This window comes from Saccostrea echinata, unplaced genomic scaffold, assembly GCF_033153115.1.
Source record: "Saccostrea echinata isolate AGI-Se365-2 ecotype Australia unplaced genomic scaffold, CSIRO_AGI_Sech_v1 ptg000029l, whole genome shotgun sequence".
In the NCBI taxonomy this organism is placed as follows: Eukaryota; Metazoa; Mollusca; class Bivalvia; order Ostreida; family Ostreidae; genus Saccostrea; species Saccostrea echinata.
In genome coordinates, this window is record NW_026889778.1 from 32,830,293 (window position 1) to 32,841,469 (window position 11,177).

Consider the following 11,177-nt stretch of genomic DNA (forward strand, 5'->3'; position numbering starts at 1 on the left):
AAATGTTAAAGTCATATATGGCGTATTTTTTAAAAGTTCAGACGAACTAAAATTAAAAAGACCTTTCTATTTGTTTTATTACTTTATATAAAGATAGGACTCTCCTGTAAATTACACACTTTAAATCAATCACGTTTTAAAGATATTAGAAATTTAAAACAATAACCGATTTATTTACCGACTCAGCATTTAAATAACAGCCACTTTAAAGTCAATATAACTACAGAAACATGAGGTTATTCAAGTTCAAAATCGGTTGAAATTTTAATTTGATAAATAACATATATCATGTTTATCTACACTCAAACTCGTATTTTTATTTTTTCGCTCAGATACGCCATATATAGCTTTAAATGTCACTTTTACTGACATTTATGAAGTCTTTGCAAAAAAACTTAAAATCCTGATTAGTATGCTCAAACTAAAGGCACTCAGTGAGTGTGCACTCCTGCAAATTCGACTCCTAAAAACCCTTACATAGGAGAAAAAACATGAAAAAATCAAAATGTCCACTGTCTGGCTTCAGCGACGATGAAGGACATGAAAATTCTATTATGAATAGAAATAACAACTTACTCAAGTCGTGAACAGAAACTCTGTGAAAAAAATAACATGTGGTCACTATTATTTTTTGCACCTATCCATATATACTATTAACTTTGTGTTTCAGTTCTATGCACTGTTGACGTAAAACGTTTTTCACTGTTTATGACAGAAACAATTTCTATATTATAGAATAAAAAAAATTATCTGTCTTGGGTACTCTTTTTTCTAAATAAATAATTTTGATCCTTTCATTATTAGTCGCCAAATACTCTGAATATCAAGATAATTCAGAATAAATTCTGGTTTAAAGTTTTACAAAGGCGTTAATTGAAAACAACTACAATTTATCAAAAAATGAATAAAGCTTTTTTCATTAATTGAGATCATTTCTTTCTCAGTAAAATACATCTCCATATTGCATTCAATATTAAAAGATCCCGATCTGTAAGTTGTGTTTAATTCCCAAATTAAATCAATAATAAAGGGTCTGGAATTGAATTTCTTAAAAGCTTTTTAGTCGCCTTCTAATCAGGCCCAAAGGTTCGATTCACTTTGTTTTTAAAACCCAAAACTAGAAACAACATAAAATACGATTCAAGATTTTTTAGAAATAAATATTGAGCTCATCTTAAAAAAAAAAAAGACTATGTCACAGTATGTGGATAAAAAATAAATTTACAGTCAATCATCGTTATCTTTTATATTTAACAAAACCGAGGATATGACGTAAATCCAAGCTAAAATAATGGCTTTAAACACAAGCATGAGCTAAGGAAATATATTCGTTCTTAGGTGTTTGATACACTAGTCACATTACCTGTTTTGTCCTGTATCTCTTTTTAACGTTTTTGGTTGCTGTTCCTTGCTAATACATGATGAATGTTGCACTTCCATTATTTTCAATTTTCGGTGTTTAACTGATTATCATTCCATGAGAACATGGAGCATCCATTTTTGCCATATCGATGAAAGGGCGATCTATCTCATTCTAAAGGGCGATCTATCTTATTCTAAAGTGATTCATACAAATAGATTTTTATAGTTCACGTTTTAATTAATATATACATGAAGTACAAGAAATAGAAAGTTAAGTAACATTATTTCGTACAAACGCCCTGTAAACAAATCAACAAACAAAAAGGTCAGAAACAGTAAAATCCTTTATTAAATTAATACACTATTAAATAATGGCATAAAAAATGAAAAATTAAACAAGAACCATGTAAAGCAATCATTTCAGAAAGCTTTAAAAATACAACCCATTTAATACATTTGATTGCAATCAAGATATTGCGATTTTGGAAGACGCTACCTTCAAACTTGATATAAATGCGCACAGTTACATGTATGGTCCTTTCAATATTACATCATGGAATGATGAATAGTGCAGTTTCTGCTAGACACATGCTGTGCAATGATACATAGAAAAAGCATATGATAATACGACATGTACACAATAAATATATTACAAAAATAACACGTATTTATCTAAAATATACTCTTAGAAACGTAAGAATGTTTTAAAAAGTTATTATATTGTTTTATTTTGTGGTAAAACGCATATTACATCAAATAACCGCTAGGTGATATATCATCCTGTGTGGTTTTTTATTTTTAATTGTTCGTCGAAGAGTATCTTCAATTTGCTCTTTTTCGAAACCTTTATTTAATTAAAATATCTGAGCGAAGCCGTTATTAAATTCTACCTTATTTTGATTTCTAATTAGTTTCGTTTTCCATATACTGAATTTACTGAATAGCGGGAGTCGGAGGAAAAACAAGGCAAATGAAGTATTTCAATGTTTCTGTGGAATGTTACAGATTTGGAAAAAAAAAGTTTTGCATTAAAAAAAAAAAATTAAAATGTTAGAGTCAGACAATTCAATATTCACCATTTCTTTACTGACTGTGCTTTATCTAAATAAAATGTTATTAACAGTTACTCTGTCTCATACAAAAGCCTTCCTATTTAAATGCCCATTTTTTAAGCCTACTAGTATTCGAGAAATTCGCCTTGGGTTTACCTCAGCTAAAATGTACTACTGAACTGTGAGATGGAAATAAGATATATAAATTTACAGCATATATGTAGACTTAAGAACTGAAATCATCTACATTGTTGTACATGTATGATTTATGTATTCGATGACAGTACTAGCACGGAACACAACAATAGAAGCTGGTGTAGAAATCTCCATTTCTTCCTATCATTTCTTTTGGTCCAGTAAAGGTTTCTTCTCCTCTCTGGAAAAAGACCCCGAAATCAGTCATCAATAACACATTCTTCTTCAGAAATATTAATTTGGTACATGTATCTAGGTCGTTTTTCATTATACATACCCCGTTCCGAATTTCCCATGTTTCCCGTCCTTCTTTTTATCCGCACCTGATTATAATGAATTATATTTAAACATCTTTTCACTTATCTTTTGCAATATGTCAAATGGTGTATTATGTCTCTTTTAATAGTAATGTTTCTTTCAAAATGTATGTTTTATTTTGACACATTGTATCATCTAGCTGCCCTAACATTCTCTGTATCATCTAACGTTTTCTGCTCTACTTGCTTGTGTGCTATATGTGTGCTGAAACGGTGCATGGGAATAAAGGTCCTACATGTGTGTTGTGCGGGACGAGATAAGCATATTTTAAAATGGATATACCCAAATCAAATAAGGAATTATTTAATAGAAAATTTAGTCTGATTAAAACATTGCTCCTTGAAGAGGAAATTAATTATAATATTAAACAAAACTCAGTTTTGGATTTTTCTGTTATTTGTACAAAAAGTCTTTCACAATCCTTTTTTCGGGGTGGGGGTGGGGTTCGTGTGATGTGTTTTCAACAATGACCTGAGCGTATAAGATACTTATCTTTAACAATAGATAATAGATAGGCAATGTTAAAAGACGTAATATTCGATAAGTTCTTCTGGCGTGAGATGGATAGGATTTTCTTAAATGTGGTAACTAATTGTGTCCATGTTCAACATATTTACCACTGAATTTACGCTGTAGATATCAAAAACGATATTTGACTTTAGTTAACAAACACGAAAGGCAAAAAAATTTTATTAACTTCTCTTTAAAGGTTTTTTATCTATTTGAAATTTGTAACCCAGCTGGGGTTGAAATCATGAAAATTGCATAGTTGCACTGTATGTAGATTTTAAAAAAATGAAACAATCTTTAAATGAACATAACATTGAGGCACTTGAACAAAATGGTGATTCTTCATGGTATCTCTGATAAACGTTACGATTTTTTTAAAATCATTGTCATGCAAGTTGTCATGTTAATTAAATTGCATGAAACTGCTGAATGATTTATTGCTGAAGGTCTTTGGGGATTTTGACCTAACATATTTATTACCGTGTTAGATTGTAAAATATGAAAAATAAAACAAAAGAAAAAAGTAAGATATAACGATTTCTTTCAGTTCAAAATATGAGGTTACATTGAATCAATAACAATGAATACCTGATGACTTCCTCATTTCGCGAACACGGTCCTTCACTGAAACAGGAAATAAAACAAGTGTCAAACATTCAGATGGCTGTTTTTGTGGTATTATAATTTTCGGATTAAATCTGATTTTCTACCGACCTTGGGATAAAGCTTTCTTTCCATCTGAAAGAATAACAGGAAATATTTTCTCAGTTACAAGTCAAAATTAGTCTATAATTTCTAATTTATAGACTGTGTCAAACATTAGAGATCTTTGTTTAATTTTGATTATAAATATTTGTTTTGCTCTACTTACGGAGGACAGACTTAATAAGAGCTGAACATAATTATCACACGTATAGTCACCTTTTGTGAAGTTTCTGATTTCTATGTCTTTCTGATTTGCTTCCTTGATGTGTTTTTTGCCTAAATTGAAAAAGGAGAACGTGTAACACATGAATTGTCAGATAAACAGTGCAAAAAAGAACTTATTACACATGAATTGTCAGCTCAGTTAAGTAATCATATCTGCATCAAAAATAATATCTTCAAACATTCAAATAAGAGGTTTATTCCTCGCAATACTTGAGAGTATTACTAGTTGACGTAATTTTCCATGAGGTCTGATGTTTTAAATTTCCAGTTCTTAGAAAGAAATTTACTTAAGATAAAAATTAAAAAAAAAATACAGTTTAGTGTTAAGTATTTTTATTGAAATATACACACGATTTCTATGTAAAAAGTACAAAATGCCACTTTCTTAAGAATGGCCACTTACACAAATCCCATTGAGAAGAGCGGTTTAGTTTAGTGAGACGATTAGAATTTTGTTCCATTCAACTCAAGATGTACTTACATGTACATTAATAGCTGTATATATACAGTATAATATCCCAAATAATAAGATTATATCAGAATATAAATAATTTATCTTATCTTTAAACAGAAAATTACCTTCATTCAGAACTTTGATTGTTTCTGGAAGAAAAAAAATAAATAATAAAATCATGGTCTGTGACTATAAATTATAGTTTTTCAATTGCCTTTAATTGAATTCTCTTCTTTCATACCTTACAGCATAAATAAACATGACAGATATTTTTAACTTTGGTTAACCGTTCACTTTCTGTGTTTTTGATTTGACTTTTTATGCTATTCTTTTTCATTTCTTTCTAAGATATGTTAATTAGAGACAAATACACCCCAAGCAGAATGACACTTAATTTTGTGATGCTTGTCTGTCACACACTAGTCACTACCCGTTAACTGTCTGTTCCATACTTATCAAGTACTTTTTAACAGTCTTTCCAGTACTAATCATGTACCTGTCCATAAACAGTCTGTCCAGTATTAGTCACATACCTGTAAACAGTCTGCCCTGCACTTGTCATATACCTGTAAACAGTGTCTCCAGTACTAGTCACAAACCTGTAAACAATATGACCAGCACTAGTCATATACCTGTAGTGTTGCTAGTCTAAACCATTAGTAGTCACATACCTGTAAATAGTCTGTCAATAACTAGTCACATTCCTGTTAACAATGTGACCAGTGTGTCCAGTACTAATCATATACCTATAAACAGTCTGTCCAGTACTAGTCATGTACCTGTAAACAGTGTGTCCAGTACTTGTCATGTACCTGTAAACAGTGTGTCCAGTACTAGTCATGTACCTGTAAACATTGTGTCCAGTACTAGCCATGTACCTGTAAACAGTGTGTCCAGTACTTGTCATGTACCTGTAAACAATCTGTCCAGTACTAGTCATGTACCTGTAAACAGTCTGTCCAGTGCTAGTCATGTACCTGTAAACAGTGTGTCCAGTACTAGTAATGTACCTGTAAACAGTCTGTCCAGTACTAGTCATGTACCTGTAAACAGTCTGTCCAGTACTAGTCATGTACCTGTAAACAGTCTGTCCAGTAATACATGTAGTCATGTAACTGTAAACAGTCTGCCCACTACTACCCATGTACCTGTAAACAGTCTGTCCTCAGAAGTCATGTACTGTAAACAGTCTGTTCTGCACTAGTCAAAAACCTATAAACAACCTGTCCAGTACTTGTCACAATGTATCTGTAAATGTTCTGTCCAGTATTAGTCATGTATCTGTAAACAGTGTGTCCAGTACTAGTCATGTACCTGTAAACTGTCTGTCCAGTACTAGTCATGTACCTGTAAACTGTCTGTCCAGTACTAATCATGTACCTGTAAACTGTCTGTCCAGTACTAGTCATGTACCTGTAAACAGTGTGTCCAGTACTAGTCATGTACCTGTAAACTGTCTGTCCAGTACTAGTCATGTACCTGTAGAAAGTGTGTCCAGTACTAGTCACATACCTGTAAACATTGCATCCAGTACTAGTGTATTAGTCATGTACTAGTCATGTACCTGTAAATTGTCTGTCCAGTACTAGTCATGTAACTGTAAACAGTGTGTCCAGTACTTGTCATGTACCTGTAAACATTGTGTCCAGTACTAGTCATGTACCTGTAAACATTGTGTCCAGTACTTGTCATGTACCTGTAAACAGTATGTCCAGTACTTGTCATGTACCTGTAAACTGTCTGTCCAGTACTAGTCATGTACCTGTAAACTGTCTGTCCAGTACTAGTAATGTACCTGTAAACAGTGTGTCCACTACTTGTCATGTACCTGTAAGTCTGTCTAGTATTAGTCATGTACCTGTTAGTCTGTCCAGTATTAGTCATGTACCTGTAAATAGTGTGTCCAGTATTAGTCATGTACCTGTAAACAGCTTGTCCAGGGCAGTAATTCTGTTCCTGTATTGTTGCACAACTGTCCCATACTTGTCACATACCTGTAAAAAGTCTGTTTTGTTTCTCCCTAACACTTTCGATTCTCCTGACCTTTGACTCGTCTTCTTCTTCGTCTGGTTTGTCTTTGGGATCCTTAGCCACTGTATACCAAGAATATACACCATGTAAATTAAAAGATATATAATAGTGTATACTTAGAGAAGCTTGCTCTATTAAGTGTATAAATACAAAAGTATAATCAATGAATTTGTCTCACCTCTCTTGTTGACTTCTTCAAAAAGTTCATCTTTCAGGTTTTTAGGTTCATTTTCTTCATCTATTCCCTCGTCTGTTTTCAATTATTAACATTATATAATTAGCATTGGAAAAAAGTCTCTTTTTTCAATAATGATGCATTTATGCTGAAACTAATTAACATTCTTACCTATTAGCTTTAAAACTGAGCTTGCTGGAATTGAAAAACAAAAACTGTTTCATTCGTAAATATTAAGTAAGATATGTGGACATACATGTATCTGAATAAAATACTTATGTACATTGTATACATGTATATTGCAGTACTACTATAATATAAATATGGTTATATATCTTACCATGCCACATCAGGCTCTTGAATTCTAAATAAGAAAAAAAAAGAGTTGTATCAACAATTAGAGCAGATGAGAACAGCAATTTATTGGATAAGAAATAAGAACTTATTAATTTGTCTTTTACATGTTTAAAATTGTTATTATGAACTCTGCATAGTGTACATATATAAAAAAAGTGTACATGACAGTGTAATTGAAACATTTTTGTAACTTTGATTGTGCTGTTTTATTAAGTATATATCTACATGTTACGTACTGTACATTGTTGACAAATAATCCATTGTGTGGTTTTACTCTAATTCAGCATTAGCTACCTACTTCACATTCTTTTGTAAGTGGAGGAAAAATAGAGTGAAGAATTCAGAATATTGTCAGATCTCAATGTTGCATACCTTTTACGGAAAGTGCAAGGTTTTTCTCAAGACTTTTAATCTCTCTCAGTTGTTCTTTAGCTGAAAAAAGACAATTAATTCAGACACGTAACCTCCACTTTATTTAGGTGAAGTGTGTATATAAATAGATAATATATATATAGTGTGTATATGAAAACAGAATTCATTCTTTTTATAATTGTTAATATTTTACTGCACCATTATTTGATTACCTCCATTCAGGACGGACTCTGCCTCTGTAAATTAAAAAAAAAAACTTAGTCTTAATAAAAGATTCATATATTCGTATTACTTATCAAAGGCTGTGTTCATTGAACCTACTGAAACCACTTCTGATGTACCGATTTACAGAATATAATATGAACCTATACCTCCCAACCCAAACATTAGAAATTAAAAGCAATGACAAAGGTCTTGATAACATCAAGAAAATAATTAAATTTTCCATTATCTATTTACAGAAAGATGTGATGTTTTATGTGTTGTTTACGAATTATTGAGTAGGTTAGTCGATCAGACAGATTACCCCTGGGGACCTGAGTGTTCTATCTACCTCTGTCTGTGGAAGCAGTGCTAAGTAGTGCCATCTCAAACCTACTGCTGGGCTTGTCTGTCTTTTTGTCTGTCTTTTTGCCTGTTTCCGCTATGAATAAAATTATATATATATATATATATAGAGAGAGAGAGAGAGAGAGAGAGAGAGAGAGAGGTTAAATAAAAACATTTTGGTCTTCCAGAGTTGAAGCCAAAACGTAATCAGTTTTATTTTCCGCTGATCTATTTATTATTGACAATAAGCCGCATTCAGGAACATTGAAGATCTGTATTATTAATGAAGAAGCCTCCTTACCATCTGAGACTTTGTCTCCCCCTGTCTGATGACAAAAACGGAGGTAGAGGATAATAACAACGATAATGATGATTGTACACAGAACCGTAACCACCGTTGGAACGATGAGGGGCAGTAGGTCGGGTGGAGACATTTCTGGGGTGGGAGCAGTTTCAGTCATCGGTGAAGTATCTTGACTTGCTATTTTAAATTGCTTTCAATTAATAATCATTGTAGAATAAAGCTACAATTATTAGTGGTTTTATTCTTAAAAAGCATTTTTATCTATTTTTGAATGAATTCGCGTGCGTTACACGTACTTGACATGTGACTCTGGAGTTAAGTGTATAACTTTTCATTTAATTTCAAATTAAAATAATTCGACTTTAGCAACTTTATACAGCCTTGTATTTTTCTATTATTGACGTTAACAAAAAGAAAAAAATCCCTCCTTTTCCCCGCATTGATTGCTCTGAATGTATGTACATGCATGTATAATGTATGCTACTTTGTGTGCATTATTACATTTTAAATAATTTAAGTGCGCTTATAATTTATTTTTAAAGAATTGTTTTCAGTTGATTTATTTCCTTTAGTTCAAAACGAAACTACTTTGACTGAATTTTATGCTACTGCTAAACCATTTGTTCAACTGAATTGAAGCGAAACTACATAGGTATATATAACTAGTATATATATGACAGCTGTAATATAAACAAACTGCAATCATAGTACTTCTAAATAATACTTACCACAAAATCCCAGACATAACCAAACAAACAACATACACCATTCCATGTTTGATGCCATTAAAGGCGTTGTTAATCTTTCCTTGTAGATAGCTACCTGTTCATGTGCACAAACGAAACTGTCGTGAAAACCCTTTTTCACCTTTCAGTATTTGTATTAGTGCTATTATTAGAATCTGGAACGTACCTTTGATACATGCTTTTAATAGATCATTGGTATTTCCCATACGTAGACAAAAGCATAATTTATCAGAAAATAGCAAAATCAAGCATGTTTTTTACATCATAAACCTACATGTATAATATACACCTAGAATAACGCCTATTCAAATTCAATTTATTAGAAAAATCCCATTAATAAAAGCAAATATTACACGTGTGGACATGAAAATCTATACCATTTAATTTTTGAATTGATACTTTATCTGATTTATTTCTATTAGGATATGTACATTGTAAGTATTGCTCTGCAAAGTCATAGATGCACAGCAAGATCGGTGTGAGGACTGAAAAAAAATTAAATAATCAAAGAAAAACTGTGGCTAAAATATTGAGTGTTTTGATTCTTTGATTCACAGATCTTCATTGCTTTTAACTTGAATAAATGTGTATTTTACACCGATATACTGTATGTATATATTTGTATGCCCGAACTCTGAATCAGTCATAGACGTATTTTACAGCTCTCCGGGCAACCCCATCCCTGAATATATACATGTAAAGTGAGTTGACTTTGATCGACCCATAAAACAAAAGCACAGGAAATTCCTTTATATAATTATATTTGTTTTGGAGGTTATCTTTTTTTTAGAATATTAGAAAACATTTGGAATGAAAGATTTTTATCAGCAACTTAAGTATTTCACTGTCCATGCGTGGATCTGGGGTGGGGGTGGGGGAGAGGGTCCCCCTGAATTTTGCAGAGTTATAAAATGTATATACTAAAGTAACTAAAAGTGCCCCCCCCCCCAAAAAAAAAACGCGGATCCTGTTCAGTTGGTAGGAAAAAGCTTGCTTAATAGATTTTTCACGTCTTGGAAAGGAGGTGAACGGTTTTTTTTTCTGGGTTGAATATATATATTTTTTTACTTGGGTGGAACACCCCCCCCCCCCCCCCCCCCGGAAAAAATTCCTGGATCCGCGCCTGCTGTCTTCCAACCAAAATAAGGACTTAAACTTTATTACTGCATGCATTGTTCTGAATGAGGCGTCCACTTCTATAAAGAATTTACTGCACGCATGGCTATACACTCAGTGTACCACGGCTGACACCAATGGACCCCATCCCACCCCACCCGCCTTCTTTGGGCGTCCACACGAAATGAACTCTGTTGACACTTGGCGAGTACAAAAAACTTTATATGTGACTTACAGAAAAGATTGTAAGGGTTTAAGGATTTTTTTTGATTTTTTGAATTGCTATATTTCAAAACTTGTAGGAAAAAGTGTACAAAGAAGTTAAAAATTGCCCAATTCCGCTGTCTGCAAGTTATAGTTATAAATATATATAAATACGTAATTAAGACATAAATATGCCCCCCCCCATAGAGAGAGAGAGAGAGAGAGAGAGAGAGAGAGAGAGAGAGAGAGAGAGAGATTCTGAAGAAGTACTTTCGCTATATGTTGTGGAATCCCTATAAAAACAATTTTAAAAAGTATCCGCTCCTATTTCGCCGATTGTTGAGCCCACGGGAAAAAAGGGGGAGTATGAGAGTAAGTCTACTCCTTTTTCCTCCTCGTCCCACGTTATGATCCTGAACAATTTATTCTTAATAAATGAGTTTGATTAGTGGTCTAGCTCAATGTGGTTGTTATTGAAGAGCACTCACATTACTAATTTGTT

The 11,177-nt window shown here is 32.6% G+C and overlaps 1 protein-coding gene across 1 annotated transcript; it reads right to left on the minus strand.

The window, feature by feature from the left end:
• Positions 1-1,693: 1,693 nt before the first annotated feature.
• Positions 1,694-9,440, minus strand: LOC133194734 (uncharacterized). The gene is made up of 15 exons (XM_061330641.1): positions 9,338-9,440; positions 8,607-8,786; positions 8,310-8,399; positions 7,969-7,992; positions 7,757-7,816; positions 7,368-7,391; positions 7,199-7,222; positions 7,031-7,102; positions 6,816-6,914; positions 4,947-4,970; positions 4,359-4,418; positions 4,152-4,175; positions 4,026-4,061; positions 2,887-2,932; positions 1,694-2,790 (listed from the first exon to the last, which is right to left on the minus strand). The coding sequence occupies exons 1-15, from the start codon at positions 9,393-9,395 to the stop codon at positions 2,754-2,756; spliced, it is 858 nt and encodes a 285-aa protein (XP_061186625.1). The 5' UTR covers positions 9,396-9,440; the 3' UTR covers positions 1,694-2,753.
• Between the last annotated feature and the right edge of the window lie 1,737 nt (positions 9,441-11,177).